At 44.6% G+C, this 17,559-nt stretch overlaps 1 protein-coding gene across 1 annotated transcript; it reads left to right on the top strand.

Moving 5' to 3' along the window:
- Positions 1–8,668: 8,668 nt before the first annotated feature.
- On the top strand, positions 8,669–15,287 carry LOC138189727 (cilia- and flagella-associated protein 43-like). The gene is made up of 8 exons (XM_069131858.1): positions 8,669–9,230; positions 9,419–10,265; positions 10,359–10,989; positions 11,250–12,075; positions 12,461–12,744; positions 13,119–13,544; positions 13,647–14,511; positions 14,725–15,287. Exons 1-8 carry the CDS (start codon positions 8,669–8,671, stop codon positions 15,285–15,287), a joined length of 5,004 nt encoding a protein of 1,667 aa, XP_068987959.1.
- The last annotated feature ends 2,272 nt before the right edge of the window (positions 15,288–17,559 follow it).

The raw sequence follows: 17,559 nt of genomic DNA, 5'->3' as shown, positions 1-17,559 counted from the left end.
CAGGTAGAAAGAGAGGGAAAGAAACGGCGGTAGAGGGACAGGAGGGAAGAGGGGGCAAACGATAGGGGCGTGTTGAAAATCCTCTCTCACGGCGAGAGCGTGGGCCCTGCCGTGTCGCGGGATAATTGGGACACCGTGTATTATCGCTTGCGTGCCATACTTGCGGTGTGCGGTGTGTGATTGGATAGGCGGAGATGGGTCGCGCGAGATAGCTGACCCTAACTAACGTAGAAACCGAGGGCTATATCTTCGAGGACCATCTTCTCCATCTGCAGCAGCATTACCTATCCACGTCACGGTTGATGCATAGCGTGGGCGTTCCTGCGTTCGTACGCCGGGGTTCTCATTTAATTACCGTTCACTTCCCCCTTCCTCTCCTCCGCGATCATCTTCTTTCGTGATCTGCTCGAAGCTTTTCCCTCGATTCGTCGAAGGGGATCCACGGTTTCCGGCAAAACGTCATCGTCGATCGCGTGCCATTTTTCGGGACCACGGATGCTGCTACGACCACGTTTCTATGCTGCTTCCAACGTTGTTTTCTCTTACATTCTTGTTGTTTCTTCCTGCATTAAACTATGGTTACAATGAATTCGTGTGCCGTTTTGCATACGCCGAAGCAATCGTATAGCTACATTTGGTGCGACGAAAGACTATGACCAATGACTTGTCAACTCGCTAAAAAGAGGAACACGTGTTTGCTTTTGAATAGGGCACAGGTAATGGAATATTATGTGTATTACGTAATGGTGAATTATCTTTTCCTTCATCGGTACCAATCACGTTATTGTTTCTTTTACTTTAATCGTAAATCACGCACGTTCCTTATTTATTTGATTTCTGAACTAACCTTTGACTGCTGAATGCAACAACGTGCAATTTGACGGTAGTTTGTCTGGAGCTCGGTGCCATCGTGACGGTGAATCCGCAACGAGGCAGCATTCTCAAACAGCTGTCCTTTGGCCGTCACAGCGTGACGTAAATGCTGCAACGTTGCATGCAACTACTTGCTGCTACCATAATTGACGCTATGTGGTAAACTGAAGTCAATGTCAACGTTGTCACGGCACGATCGTCCGATGATGAAACGCGACAGGAAACTTCATCTTCTTACAACGGTAGCGAAAAATATTCGAGTCATTCGCTCCATTCTAAATAGCAGTTGCAGTCACCTATGTTTCACTTGCAATTCACTTATGTTACGTTGTTTTGAAATTTCAGGAACATCGTAGTCGATAATTGGAAGTTAAGCATCGTATTTCTTCGACGTAACTATACCCATTATAATGTTCGCTTGACATTAAGCTGACTTTAACTTCCAATTAACTTCGAGGACGCGATTAAAAGAACATTTCATTGTACGATTTTAATAGTACGTATTAAGTTACATCGTAACGCGAATAATACCGGGAAAAAGAAACGACGGACGAATGACAATTTTCTGAACAAATTCTCTTAAAAATCGTCAGCAGCGTAAAATATATAGCAACTGCAAAATAAAATTACGTTTCTTTTCGTGAATATAGCGTCAACTATACCGCGATACGGTTCATGTCATCGAGAATCCGTGTAGTACGCAGTGACCGTGTTGAATGGAAAACGCTTTTCGCCTTTTAATTTCCTTCCCTGATTTCTTCAGCTCGAACGACACCGGTCGTTCCATTCGAACTTCCAATCGCGATGAATCCTCGAAGAAAGGAAATGAAAATTTCCCGTCATCGCAAAGCATAATCGAGGGTGTCTGTCGAGGGCAGGGGAGGACACGCCCGATTATAAATCACAAGGTACGCTCGAGACCCTTTGACGACCCGACGTTCGCGCACCCCGTGCCCCACCGACACAATATGCCTCGTTACGCACACACGCAAGTACCTCATACAGAAAACACGTGCACGTATAAACAGGGTACACACGTCCGTGGGACGTAGACGCGAGATCTTCGTCCAGCACGCACATACGACACACGAGGGGAGGGACGAGAGGCCTCATTAACTGGTTATTAATAGCTTAGCCGGCTCATATTAATGACAGACGCATCTGCTTCTTATATATCTACCTGGCTTATCCGTTCTGCCCCCGCTACGACCACGGGTCAACAATTTTTAGCGGTCGCTCTTGTTGCTCGATGTTCGAGGGATGCTCCTGCGAGGAACCCCGAGTCGAACTAATTTTTTTTTCCAGTGGTTCGTATTTTCACTCTTTGTAACGTCGTGTGCACGCGAAGATTTATGCGTTTATGGGAAATTTAATTGTACACGAACCACTAACTACGAACATTATCTTGATATCCAGAAGTGTTCAAGTACCCGGAAAATGGAACATAAACAGGGATTTGTTCGGCCTTTTAAATGTTAGTACGAGTATCCATCTTTTTGAAGCAAAATTGTTTAAGTAAGATACTCGTTCGTATGTTTGGAGGGCAAAACGAATCACTATTTAAGTTTCATTGTTATAGTTTCGCACGTGGAAGTATAAATTTGAATGCGGTATCGGAGTGCAGGTAATAACAATAATATCTTAATGTTGAAAAATTCCAATAAAATCAACCTGTCGTTTCGTCCATGTTGCTTCTTTCATCCGCATCGACCTTTGCAGATCCTTCCCCGCTAAGAGCAGAGGCATTCGACACGCAACATTCTTAAGTAATCGTTTCCACGTTCTTCGCATCTCTTACACTCGTCGGATCCCACAATTCTTTAAGCGTACATTTTGCCTCATTTTTATCCTGTTTTCAACTTCGTTTCTTCGGCAAGTGAAGAATCGATCGCTCGGAAGCTAATGCGAAGACCGAACCATTGACTTCAGTTTGATCGATTTTTGTTGCGTCGTTGTCGAGTTTCAGATACGAATATGAATATTCTGACTCGATATTTCATTACATCGCGGAAGTTTTCGACACATAGTCATCTTCCGATCATCGAAAAGGCTACGAACAGTTTGATACCTTTAATCGTCCATTTCGAAGCCACTGTTGCTGATGTTTTAAAAGTTTGGCGCGATGAAGTATGCAACGACGATGTGACGCAGTTGTTGAGCGGTCGATCGGGTTTCAAAACGTTCGCTCGAACTTGCGAGGAATTCGGTGATCGACCTCTGACCTGTAGAGAAGAAAAAGAGAAAAAGCAGATTGCTGGCGGACGTGCGTGGAATACGGACACGAGAAATGTTGCTAAATCGCGCGTCCTCCGTAATATCCTGGCGGTTCGCCCCGGGCGAATCGCTCGCGAGCCTGGAGAATGTGAGCGTGACTGGTCGACGCGCTCCGAGGCACTCGCGAATCGGTGAAAGTGGCGTGGATCGCTCGACGACCGACGCTAGGATCACCGATATTTTCCGTCGATCGCGGTCGATGCGTCGTGAATCTACTCACGAGATATCTCGTGTCTAGCAAACTGACGAGTCAAACTATCATTATCACTCCAGTTATCGTTTATATCAAGGAATGCGTTACAATCATGGCAGTAATATTGTTCGACGTGTATTTTGTCTTAATGGGTGTTAAATATGTAAGTGCACTTCATTTTGAATATTTCGATTATTGGTTCCTATTACAGAATAAGTAATAGAGTATCTATTCCCAATGTTATAACGTTTATTGCATACGGTTAGTACAAAATATCTGTTAGGTAGATGATACATTTACACTGTACATGTGAATGTGTGTGTAAGCGTCAGAGGACGTCCAGGTCTTAATTGAGACAAAAGACTGTTGGTAGCTGTTAGAAGAATCTAGAATAGTCTGTTGCCAACAAGCGTGTGTGTAAGAAGGTTATCGAGGTCTTCAGAGTGTAATATATATGTATAGCTGTTGTGTGTGAATAAAGAAAATTATTTATTTTTCCTCTGTATAGCTCGACAATATTCGAAGTCAAACTCCGATTCGAAAAGACCATATTACTCTTCAAAATACTGCAAAGTACCCACGTTTGAAATCCAACCAAACGAATCATTACAAGGTGTATATAATAACCGATAAACCGAACCACGCTTTCTGAAAGTCTTGCACAGATCAAAATCTCCTCGCGAAATTCTGCCGAAGACCGTGAAATTTTTCAACAGGACGCGACCACCTGGCCCATAACGATTAACGCCGATCGCAAAAACGGGGCAGTTAACGCAACGGCAACAGACCTCTGTAATAAGTAAAATTTTCATGCGAATCAAAGCGCGATCCTCTAGATCGTGACCGGGTGATTCCCCTTGGAATGATAAATCGCGAAACGGTTTCAGCCGGCGTAGCTGGTATCAACGGCGATATTCAGTAGCGTCGGACGGCTGGTTGCCCAATTTAAGCGGTATTCAAGAGGACACAAAGAGGCCCGGTGGCTCATATGTCATCGTGGCAAGTCTATGGTCCACGGCTGGTCTTTTGTCCAGCGGCTCCCGACGATAGATCCGCGGCCATTTACGCTGCGCCGCGCCGCGCCGCGTCCTCTTTTTCTGCCTGTTACCCGCCATCTCCGGCCGGCCGCTCGCGAATGCTAATTGATGTTACTGACTTCGAGTGACCCGGCCTCGGTGTGTGGTCCACCACGGTGCCGGTGATGGTGTGCGAGAACGCGTTTAATCGACCTCGCTTCGATGGTAACCGCGTCAAGCAACAGGGAACTGGAACGTTTGTCCCACGAGAGACGAGAGTCTTTCGAACGGACTGATCTGGCGGACCAGAGTTGTGTAAGAAGAGGAGTTGGTGTGGTTGGAGGAAGAGCATCATGGTGTCGGTTGATGTCTATCGAGCCGAGTGGAATTACGGTGGTGAAAGTTGTTTGATTCACGCATGTGGTAGTTCCTTTTTTTCGATACTTGGATGAGACGCAGGAAGGGTAAGAACACTGGAAGGTTTCGATAATGAAGCGTTAAATAAAGTAATGCAAAAACGACTGATATTCCATGCGTAAATATGAAATCACATAGCCAGAACGTATGCGCCGATCAAGCGGATAGCGTGTTCGCGATCACAGCGTGACGGTACCGTGAACAACGTAGTCAACCGAGAGATCCAAATTTCCATGGTCTAACGACTATCTAAAAAACGTGAACGTTCAGAAAAAACGAACGTCGCGACCACCGACACGCGCTGTTTCGATTGATCGGATCATCACAGAGATTACGGATCTTTGAGAATTAATTCGTAAGATCCTGGTAAACGGGCGTAGCAGGGGCGGTATGTGTTTCAGAAGAAATGGCAGCTGTCGAAGAGTAAGAGGGAGGGAAAGGTTACTCGGTGCCGAAAGTCGGCAGCCTAGCCGCGTCTATCCGCGGCTGGCTATTATTTTTTACGAACCGGCTCAGGAATCGCGTCTAATTCGATGTTTAGCGATTTAAACGTTTGTCTGTGATCGCTACGGGACGCATCTATAATCTGCGGCCGGCCGCTCCGACATGCAACTTGCGAAAACGCAGCTGCTTTTAACGGAAGAGATCGATGGTCTTTCTGCTTTCTTTCTTTCTTTTCTCTTTTGACTTCTGCGGAATTGAGGTTAGTCTGGCTGGTGCCGTAGATCTAAATCTAGTAGTTAGCGCAGCTTCGATCCTTTTGCTTTTGCTAACGTAAGAGTTGGCAATCGATTATTTGTGGAAGCGTTGCGTTTGTACTTAGAACGATTACTTTTTCAAGGGTTATTTATGCCCGTCGCGATATATTTATTGTAACGAAAACAAAATTTGAAAACAAAAAGTTTCCGGATAGCAGTAAAAATTTTACAGCAAAACTTAGGTAATCGGAAAATATGAATTTTTCGTAGCAATTATTAACTATGTAACCGAACCGGAGCAAACTGATGGGTCTTTCAGTGCTCGATTTTCTTAATGCTTATTTTGACCGTGCGATCCTGTAAATTTTGATCGATCACCCTTGGCCAGTGCGGTATCTGAAAACTGAGGCAAAAGAGAAGAGGGCGACCCGGTTCCGTGCTCCAGTTCCGACGCAGGTTCTCACGGCGAAAAAAGGCTCGGAGTCCCGTGAGAGACTCCAGCAGCATTTGGTCCCGTCCCAAGCCGGCTTTCGTGCGCTATGGTGGCAGAACGATCGCTCGAACAGCGTTCCTGGGGACCGTTGGCGTGATACCCTTTTCGACAACGACCGCCTCTATCACCTGCTCCCCTCTCTCAAGCGGTATACAACCAAGAAATACACCGGCCGAGAAAAAGGGACAGAGAAAGAAACGCAGAAGGCTCAAGTGCGATTTCCTCTTTGTCCTTTCTTTTTTCTCGGTTCTTCTGCTCGAGTGGCCGTGATTACCGGGACCAGGAGAAGAGGAGGAGGATGAGCGCGGAGAGAGGAGAAGAAGCGGATTCTAAGTCGTGGAGGTGGTGCGATGTCGGCCGAGAAACGAGCCACACGAAACTCAAAGGATATAGACGCGGCAAGGCGAAGGATGAAGCAGAAGAGAAAGAAGGGACGAAGGAAAGAAGGAGGAAGAAGTGGGAAAGCCGAGGGCAGAGAGGATTTGGCGGAGGGACGGGGGTGTAGCAGAGAGAGCAGAGGTTACTTTTAATGTCTCGCGTCACGCAGCCCAAGGCAGCGTGAGCCTCGCCTCGTCCTCCTTACTAATTTGGCGCCAATTTCCAAGCAACCTCCCAAGCAAAAACTAACCGAACCATATACACCGCTTCTATATACATACACTTGTACCGTGCACTTCACTTCGTGGGCTCTGATTAAATGCTACTCGCCGTCGCTTGCTCCTTTTTTCTTTTCCTCCCTGTTCTTCTTCTCTTCGTCCTCTTTGTCGTCGTCCACGTCTTCCTCTTCTTTTTCTTCGTCCGATTCTTCGTTCTTTCTTTCTTTCCTTCTCTCGTTTTCTTTTGGGTTCACGGTGCGCGCGCTTTTTCTTCCTTTTCCTTCTCCGGATCCTTTCGTCGCACTCTCCTTTGCGCCGTTTCTCTCCGTTTCGACCCCAAGTTCCCACACTCCGCATGCGGACGCGTACCGTACCAGCGACCATCGCATCCATGGCTCCGTGGAACGCCGATGGCCATTGCACGCACGCGTGCTGCTGCGTGCATCGTCGGACCTTCCAACGAGAACATCGTTCGCCTCTTCCCTTTTTCACCCTTTTCCCTCTCTTTCCTTACGAGCTTGTCTTTTAACGCGTTTCGGACTGAATAGCGAAATAAACGGTTTCGACTAATAATAATACCGATTCTCTTGTTGCACGCATATGAATTCTACGATGAACACGATGTGGGAAAGCACCAAGCGTCTATTTTCAATGCTATCGATTCTATTCGATCGCTAAACGCTATGAATTGCAGGTGCTATAATTTATCTTCGGGAAATCTTCGATATAAAGATATCTACGTATGACACTGAATTGTAACTGCGATCTACATTCTATTGGAAGTATCAAGTGGGTAGGAAATTTGGGAAAAGCAAGGTTGCTCGATGGTGCAGAGAAAGAGGATAAAGGATGGTTCCCACGCGAGTCGCGCGAACCGCGGACGAGGCAGCCACTCGCGGGGACGTCGATAGGATCGGTCGTATCGCGTCGGGTTATGCAAATACGAGTCTCAGCGGGCGTCAATTTAATGGTAAGGCCACAGGTTCGGGCAACGCAAACCGCGCGGACCACGCATCTCCGAGCCAATGGATCCTCCAAAGTGGAAGAGCAAGAGAAACGCCATATATCGTCGTTCGACCGATACTTTGCTAGTGATGGATGTTCGATTTTCTCTACTCAAGATTTTCGAGTAATTAGTTTCGCAAGGTACTTGACCTCCTACGCAAGAATAGAAGAAATGTCCGGCGAGCATCAAGAGTTCTAAATGTATTAAAACCGTTAATTTCTCGTTAAAAAGCATAGAATATTATTTTAAATATATCAGAATTTATTCGGAGAATAGCAGCCCCTAACGTCCAAAATTCATAGAAACTTTCAATGAGTCAAAACTAGTAAAATCTGCGAAAGTTTGAAAAATTGACACGTTCGGGACTATGAAAGATGAAATTTTGAAAATTGATTGGATGGAAGGTTGGAAACCGATGCGAAACGTGTTGAGTCCATCACTGACGGTGGAACGACTTGGTTTGGTAGGCAGCCAGAGGATCAGGTCATCGAACAGAGGGAGGAAAAGAGGGAGAAAGAGGTTGGCAGGTATCCACGGGCAGTATATCACGTGGCAAGGATAAGTTTTTGATCGGCCCTTGGTATACGAATGACTCCCCGCTGCTTGACCTCATCACGCCACGCTATGGGGGTCTTTATAAACCACCATCGACTGCGCGTATCCTAATCACCTTTTGTCTTAAGCCTGCCAAACTCCTCTTGCGAGACCGACCCCGTTGGCTTCTGGCAAAGGATTCGAGCCAACCGTTTGCTCTTTCGTCACCGTTCGTCTTCCATTTCTCCGCGTTTTTGCTATTCTTTCCTTCCTTCTTTTTTTCGCTAATATTCTCGATTCTTGACACATAACATTTCACTATATATATTCTATTTTAGTCACAAACCATTAGACTGTATCGCTGTATCGTAAAATAGTAAATGTTTATTAAAGACAGAATTCGAGTCGCTTTTTCCCTGACACGCAAACGCAGCTCATTGTGAACCGACCTTAAAGTCGTCGTATGCTTCTTCGACTGTTTTCCAAGAATCAGCTTTTATCAAACTTGCGTAACTAGACAGAGATTTCTAAGGTTATCCGCTTCTTGTAACGTCGATTACCTAAGAAGATGAATCACAACAATTGGAAGCCCGCTTGGATACGCGGTAACAAGTTCGAAGACATCGTCTGGATAACGAAGGACGTTCTAGCATGGTGTTCCGGTATTCTCATCGTGTTCTTCAACATCAGTCAGAGGAAACAGAGTTTTTACTGGTGCTGGAATCACGACACTGGAGAGGGTGTCCGGTGTCTCTCCACTCACAAAACACTGTCCGTGTTCGCCTTCGCGGAGAAGATCATTCAACCGAGAATCCTCGTCTTCTCTTACCCGTCGATGTCGAAAATTGCCGAATGTACCGGTGGATGCGCTTCCGGATACTTAACCACTGCATTTGCCCAGGGAGATCACTTGATTTCCATTGGATCGTATCCTCTCTTTATGATGACCATTTGGAATTGGAGAACCGGAGAGAAGATTATTTCAGTGAATACTTTTATACGCGACGAGGTTGGACAGATCTTGAAGATAACTCAGATCGGACCCACCGTTGTCGGCCAACTGGGCAGAACTTGCGGACAGTTGTACACGTGGGAAGTGGATATCGCTGGGAAAGTCGCCATTGTGAAAGGCAAGAGCGTTTTCTGCTTCTTATCGTTAAATTCGATCGACTTCGGTCTTTTATTAGGATTAAACGATCGGTCGATAAATTCTACCCTGTCCAACGAATCGAACCAAGAAAGTTATCAAATTTTAAGGAGAACGGAGTCACTCTTGGACATACGTAAAAGTGTAACGTGACTTTATGAAAAATTGTAGCCGACGAATCATTGGCAATGGCATCTCTCCAAAATTCACTCAACGTTACTTTAAGATTCTTCAGCTTCCAAGTAAATTATTCCAATTTTCGTGTTCTAGATCACGAGATAAAGCTTCCGAGAGATATGTCGATCCTGTGGGCAGACTGGAGTCCAACATCTACAGAACCGCTGCTAGCCATCACAGACGTCGACGGCCACGTCTTTCTCAGCAACTTAGATGGCAGTAGCATCAATCGTATCGTGTATTCCCAACGATGTAACATCTGCACGGACGTAGAATTGCCGATAGTCGCCTGGTTCCGAGAGGGTATTATCTTACGAACGACATTCTGTCAAATTCGTTTCTTTACGAGGAATCCGAGAGCGAGTTCTTGGCGAAGGGAATGGTACGTGAAGTCAGAAACAAGGCCGTACGTTCTGGTGACTCATCCGTACGAAAATCGATTCTTCTACACCACGTTAGAAGGATATTTGATGCAGATCGATTTCACCGAAGACGATGCGGCTCCTAGAGTTCGTATGATTCTCAATTACGGCGCTGGCTATCGATTCGCGGATTTTATCTATCCCTGGTGCCATCATCTCGTTGTCATTTGCGATGCGAAGAAAGAGTTGATCGTCGTCGAGTGTTACGAAGGGAAACCGTTATCTTCCATCGATCCAGAAATAGAAAGCGAAATTACTTGTCAAGTTTCACATCCAGATTTTCCGTTAGTCGTGTTGGGAACGGAAAACGGCGAAGTGGTGTTCGTTACCTTTATCGAACCGATCGAACCTAGGATCGTAGCTCGAGTGAGGCTGCAGAGAACGCCGATAGATTTAATCAAGTTTTCAAACACTGGAAGGTAGCGTATTTGTTCGAAAATCGTTTCTTCTTTAAACGGGCAGTTTGTATGTTTAACCTTGGAGGGTTCACGATACCGTCACGAAAACTATAGATTCATGATCGCTGGCGAGAAAAGAACCGGCAACTGTTACTGCGTAAGTCTTCAGCGCGACAAGATGTACACCCCGGTAACGTTGATCAGAGTTCGTCGCATGATCACGGATCTTCTGATCTACGAAGGATTCAGGCAGCTGCGAGTCCTTGTTCTTTACGTGGGCGCGAAACATTACAACATAGGACAGATTGTGGACCTATACGAAGCGTCATCGGAACAAAATTTGATCACCGATCCCCTACAGTCGTTGAAACTTCCTGGCGTGTATCGTACTCTCTATCACGTCCCTGGAAATCCGATGTTGCTCATAGGATCTCCTTATCTGACGCGTCAATTACGAGTGCAGAGGGTGCATGATTTTAAGCAAATCTTTATGGAGGACGGTTTGGCGACAGGACATCAGGTTAAGCTGGCTAATTTGTACGTCGATCGATCATGGATCGTTACCACTGCTCTCGATGGATGCGTCTTGATCAGAGATAAAACGGTACGACGAGTAGTGGCGCATATCATGACGCACCATAGGTCCGATTTGGGTACGATCAAGGCTATGGCGAATAGACAAGGCGACTTGATCGTTTGTTTGGGCTACGATGGCTCGTTGGTCGGTATCGTCGGAGAAAGAAAGGTTCTTATTTTTGGTTTCGTTGTTATTTTTTAGGCAAATAGTGGGAAATACGATAAAGTGGAATTATATCTAGTATTTTAATTTGCTACAATCGAAACAATTTAAATTTTCGTGAGCCAATGTGTACGTAAAGTGCCGTACGTATTTTTCAGTCTTTTCATCGTTACCTGAATATCGTATTTCCCGTCTTTTTAGAGACGATAATAAATGTAATTCCAGTCTCTTTCTACAATTATTTCCACTTCTTTCCTCCAGCGTAGGATCTCTCGCAATCAGGAGTAACCTCCTCCAAGGAACCGCTGTACAAAACCGAATACGAAGTTTACGAAAGGCTGAAGAAAAAGATCCAGTCGGACTACGCCAGCCTCGACCCTACGATTTACGAGCTATTAACGCGTCCAAAGTACGAGTTCCCCGATCCAAAACAGGGTGACAAGACCTGGTCGGATTGGAGGGACGAGATACAGCTGAAAGAAGAGGAAGAAAAATGTAAGGAAGAAAGAGCAGCAATTTTGGCAGACTTCGAAGTCCTACGAGGCAAGGTGAAAAAGTTACTGGATGCGAACGACGCCAGTCCGGAGATAGAGAAACTTCCTGTGTCATCCTTCGATCTAGATCTCACAAACCGTGATCAGAAATTGAAAGCAGGCCGCGATATCTGTGAAAATCTTCGCTTGGAGTTCGAGCACAATATCTCTGAGACGTGCAGAGTGTCAAAATGGATTCGCAAGGTTTTCTGGGACCCTCAACAGGTTCTGGGGAAATGTCTGTTCGCGATTTTGGGTACCATACAGGTTACCAATTATCCCGAGTTCTCTGAAGCGACAGACGAAAAGTACCACTTCCAGTGGGCGAAATTTTGCAAGAAAACCGCCTATGATATTTTGGAGGACGATAAGTTTGAACCTTGGAGGATTTATACCGCGGAAGAGCTACAAGTCGAGCTACATAAGAAGCAGAAGGTGTACTGTGAGCACGAGAGAAGATTGGATTTATTGCTCCAGGACGATGACGATCAGGAGGAACTGGAGGAAGAGAAGATAGCCATTGTCAAGGCAGACTTGGAGGAACAGAGGGCGATGCAAGGCAAGAGTGGATGTTTTTTTTTAATAAAGAGAATAATACGAATTAAACTAATGACAGTTGTGGAGAAACTGAATTCTTTAGAAACCTAAATGGTAAATAAGTGTAGTGTAATGGTATACAAGTATAGTTATTCCTTGTATCGAAAGAATTGAAATATCAGATTTTACAATTGTGTTTTATAGTGAAAGATAAATATATTTTCGATTGCATCGATCTGTATAAAATGACATAAATTTCGAGTAAAATTGTAAATTTTATCGAAAATCTGTGCGAACGAAATTTATTTGTTTAACGCACAGCAGAATGTTTTTCTCCTTTGTGTGCGTTTCGTCTTTTCTTAAAATTCTGTTATCCGTTACTTTAACGCCTTCATTTTCTTTCAAAGGTACGACTACACACCGATACATCGAGCAGTCACCTTATTATCCTCAAATCGGATATTACGGATTCAGCCAGGTGATGATAAACAATCACTTGCTGTTGCACGACAGCAAGAAACTTCGCGCTTTCTTCAACCAGACATTCGATGAAGTGTATGCGACAAAGGAGAGGGAGATGAAAGTGATACGCGAGAGGATCGACAGGATACGTTATATCGACACGGAATTGAGGACCATGTTTAACCGACACGTGCCACACATCCCTGCTGATCCTGTTTGGCACTGGCAGGTAAACGTATCGTACTTTATAAGATAATTCGATACAAATTGAACATTGAATTGAGTTACTTCAATTTTCGTAAATCAATTGATCAAACGATCCTCTTACATGTTCGAAGTTAGAACGGTCGATTTGTAAATCAAGGTCATTATACAATTAAGGAACTTTCAAAAAATCTTTCGTTCACTATATGGTATACCACAACTATAAACTTCTCACAACTTGTGCTTTCTTCGACAAATTGAACCGTCTATTCTTCACCATTCTTGATCACATCATGGATCGCTTAATAATCACCATAGATCGAGAGGCTCGTAAACTCTCAGAAGCGCCATCTTTATCTGCAAGTTCGCGGGCAGTTCAGTTTCCTTTTTCGCACGTAGGAAAGGCCGGAGAGCATTATCAAGGTGCTGGATCACGAGGTGAAGGCGAAACCGTACGTTTCCCCGTCGCAGCAGGAATTGTTGGACAAGCAGGCGGCGGAGGAAGAACGAATCAAATTATTGTTGCTGGCTGATGATTTTCGCGAGCGTGCCCTAATGGCGATGATGGACGGCGTGCTGGAGGTGCGATGGGAGGACACTATCAAGATAGACGTCCCCAAGCCGGCTTGCATGCTCGAGAAGAAGCCGGAAGACTATACGTCCGAAGATATATCGGCGGTGAAACAGTACGAGAAAGACGTGCAATTCCTTATGGAGGAACGCGAGCGGTACAACAGGATGTTGGAGGCGGAGTATGGAAGAGTCATGGAGCTTTTGAATGATGGGATTGACAAGTTCAATGGGAAATTGATAGAACTATTTCGCGTGAGTTTGCTTATCGGTAGAAAAAAGTGGAACGATTTTGTATAAGAGAGAGAGAGAGAGAGGTAAATCGATCGATATCGGTATAATTCTGATATTTCACAGTTCAAGATGAATATCGAAGCAGCGATAAATCAGTTGAATTTACGATATATCCGCGGTTTGATCCTAATCCATCGTCGAATGCAGGCCGTGCAAGAAGAGGACAAACTGAAGAAGCAAATCGTGGAAAAAGAAGAATATCAGGAAGTACTAAACGATCATCTTAACAGTTTTCGCCGTGTTAACGACGAAATGGTCGCTAAATATGGATCCCTCGTGAACAAAGAAAAATCTATAGCCAAAAGGTTCAGATCCGAATTCTTTTCTCTGAACAAATTGCAAGTCGAGCTCCTCGAACATCAGTACAATCGCAGACCGAGAATAAATACGAAAAATCTCGAGGCTTCCGACCTCTACGATTTAGCGAGTCACGTAGTCTCCCGATTGCCGTGCGTTTACTTGCCATCGGAATGCAAAGATTACCTGAGGATCTTGAATCATTTGGACGTTCGACCAGTTATTCTTCCAGTGACCATAGAAACTTCCCACTGGGAAGACTTGATTCGTCTGCGACGTACCAAGATCGATCTCGAGTTGAAGATCAAGGGACAGCAGGCGGAGATCGCGGACGTTGAGGCTGTGATCCTTGGATTCGAACAGAAGATAGAGAAGTGCAAAGCCGACGTGGAGGATATGAAGAGGAGTTTGATCGAAACTAGGAAATGTCGGAGGATCGAGGAGTTGGACGCGGAGATACAGTTGGTGTTGAAGATGGGGCAAGTGGAGGTCCGCCTCGAAGGAGACGTAAACGACGCGCAGAACGCGGTTCTTGTTTCGAAAACGGCTGTCGAAAACGTCAACGAGCTGATTAGAGCTGCTGGGGAATGTAAACTGCAGGCTTTATCTCGTCTGTTGAGCTTTCAGAGAGGTACCGTTTTCCTAACACTTTGGTATACTCATATACATACGTACTTATTGCACGTATACTTACATATGCATACGCGTATTTGCAGTTTTCCATCTTTTCATCTCCTATAAATACAGATATCATTCGATACGAGGCATTTCCGAACTTGTGACTTTGTACATGATGGACCATGTCACGTATGAATTGTATATCTTGCACGCGACAATTTTCTAGGTACTCTGTTGAAGCAATGGGAGCACGAGTGTCAGAAGAAGAGTCTGGAAGATCTGCGGGAGGACCTGAAGTTCACGGAATCGGTAACGGTGACGAAAGAGATGCAACGGTACCTGAAGCGCAAGGCCAAAGGGCTTCCAGATGAGAAGACGCCGCAGCAATTGGAGGAGGACATCGCAACAGTGAAAGGACAGTTCGGTAGGATCTTGGAGGACCACCAGGCTCGGCTGGAATCGATCGAAAAGGAGATCGCCGCCGTCAGAAGCAAGAACGAACAGCTCGATCGGCAGATCTTGGAGATGAACGTGGCGAGGTGCGAGATGGAGCACCGGCGCGATCTTATCGCCGAGGCCAGGCAGCGGGAGCACGCGGAGAGGAAGCTGCGGATGGTGATGCACCGATCCGAACTGATCAAGAAGCTGCAGGATAATTACGCCGAGCTGATCGAGCTGCAAACCGAGCACGAACTGCTTAGACTCAGGCGATACCCGACCTTCCATTTCAGGATGCTCGATGATAACGACGCGGAGAAGAAGGACGAGCTTCCAAAGTGTCCTTGTTAATTCCGTTCATTTGTTGCGTTCTTTTCGTATTTGTTTCCTACGTTCGCCACATTCACCAGTAAATCATTAGGGAACGAAATCGGCGAAACTAACAAGGAAACCGAGGAGCACAATTTCCATAATTGCACAGAGCTTTTGAAGCGCGCGATTTAGAGTTTTGAGAGGTTTGCGAGGTTGGATTTATTTAAAGGGTCAAAGGGATGGATCGAATGAATAGAAATAGACAGGAGGAGCACCGTTCGTTTAAACGAAACGCGCTCCTGTTCCAAACGGCATTTATTTTACGACTGCATTTAAATTCAGTATTATCTCCATTACAAAATGACAAATTATTTGCGATTAATTGGATTTCATCCATCGTTGTACCTTTATAATATGAGATTTTTTAATTAAACATAATTAAGGAAAATTAAACGAATATAAATATATGCAGTATACATAGTTAAATTCAATATACATAAGTAGGATCTGTAGTAACGGTAAAAATACGGACGTCCGTAGTAAAGGGTTAATCGAAGAAGAATAAAAATATATCGTTCACTCTCCTCGCTTCGATAGCATTTGCCCTCATCGTGAAAGTCTAAAGATCTCCAATTGCTCGACCGCAGGATAATCATAAAGTTTACCGACGTTTTCCCGTGTCCACGGCATATATTGTATCACGGAGACCACCTTCTAAACGTGGCTGAGTTACGGCCGCTCGAAAGGATTTAATCAGGCTCGCTTTGCTCGGTCTCACAAAGGACAAGCGGCAATTTGCAGCGGCACATAAATCACCCGGAGGACCCGCGATGCATAATAGTCGCCACGATCTATACTCTTTTTCACCATAAATAACTGTACTAATAGTAGAGCCGCGAGATGAATGATCTACCGCGTTGGATCGCCGCGAACCGCGAAGCGTACGAATCAATTTCGTCCGACATCTTCCCAGCTGCACTCGCTTTTCGGTCTATCCCCCTACACTCTACTGGGATCGGGAAAAAAGAATCTTCAGACTCATCGTGCGACGATTAAACGCGCCCGATCTCTCGCGCCCTCTTTCCCCAAGAGAAAATGGGATTCTTGGTTGTTCCAGTGTGTCGATCGTCCACTTTGGTCACCGAGCTGCCTCGATTCATTTTTTATAAGCTGAGATCGAGGACATTGGTGGATGTCAACGGAGCTGCATACTTTTGTCAGTGTTTGAGAATAACGAATGACGTTTCGTGTTTTGTGTAGTTGGGAAACGCGAGGGCTGCAGCCGTTAAGTTAACGAAACCGTGTTCCTCTGAGCAGGTGCTACTGTGCCTACAGGTAGAAAGTTTAGAAACGTTTAAGGACGAGTTGTAAGAGAAATAAATTCTTTTTTTTTTTATTTATTAATATTTACAATCAATTTTCGCATTGAGAATTTTCAGTAATTTTTTCTAGCGTGGCGCAGTGAGATGGCTAAATATTTATAATAAGTTAATACTTATTATAGATAAGTATAATTTATAAGTAAGTGTTATAAATAAGTAAATATTACTTAATATAAATATTTAATTAAATCTAGTGTTTAGGTCTAACGGGTAGTGTCTCTTCAGCATGCGGATCTGGTCCGACGTATCAAGTAGTCCAGTAATTAGGAGGTTTCGATGTTTCTTCACTCTTTTGCTATATCTGTCGCTATATTTTGCTATTTCCTCTTTGACTGTGGGTATCTTGAGGTCGCGATGTATTAGTTCGTTGGTGATATACCAGGATACATTTATAATGGATCTTAGCGTTTTAAATAAATTCTTTTGGAAGAAAGTATAAAGTAAACACTTTCGGATCGAAAAAATTATCTGTAAGAACGACTTTTCGAAAAATTAATCCGAAGGATGCAGTAAATTTGTGTAAAAAATCTAATAAAATTATCTAAGCAGGCAAATCAGATAGCATACTAATATCAAAAGGGAAAATTTATTTTTTCGTTCGATTCGTGTTTTCTTTTATATACTACGCGATTTCCATCGTTTCGAAAAAATGACCATAAAAAATGATAGAGAGGGCGAGCCTTCGATCTCGAATTGTAAATACCTTCGCCCTAACGATCGTATGATTTTTATTAATGAACACGCTGGCACCCAAGGTGGCTTTGTCCCCCAAATATTATGTCGGTTGAAAGGTTATTCACCGGTTTCCTTTTTTTGTTGCCGCGGTAGCCGTGACGGGCTGAGGAATTCGGGATATCTGTGACCGGCGATCGATTAATCATCGTTTCACCGCTCACATCGACATAATACTGTCATCGTCACGTAAAAAT

The sequence above is a fragment of the Bombus flavifrons genome, chromosome 2 (genome assembly GCF_040668555.2).
Source record: "Bombus flavifrons isolate JBK064 chromosome 2, iyBomFlav1_principal, whole genome shotgun sequence".
NCBI classification, from domain to species: domain Eukaryota; kingdom Metazoa; phylum Arthropoda; class Insecta; order Hymenoptera; family Apidae; genus Bombus; species Bombus flavifrons.
This window is presented reverse-complemented; position numbering and strand designations above follow the sequence as displayed.

Bases quoted from the DNA above. Each gene is read 5' to 3' on its own strand.
- LOC138189727 (XM_069131858.1), top strand. From the start codon at position 8,669: ATGAATCACAACAATTGGAAGCCCGCTTGGATACGCGGTAACAAGTTC. The intron at 9,231-9,418 runs GCAAGAGCGTTT...GAAAAATTGTAG, and splicing joins GAAAGTCGCCATTGTGAAAG to CCGACGAATCATTGGCAATG. The intron at 12,076-12,460 runs GCAAGAGTGGAT...TTTCTTTCAAAG, and splicing joins GGAACAGAGGGCGATGCAAG to GTACGACTACACACCGATAC.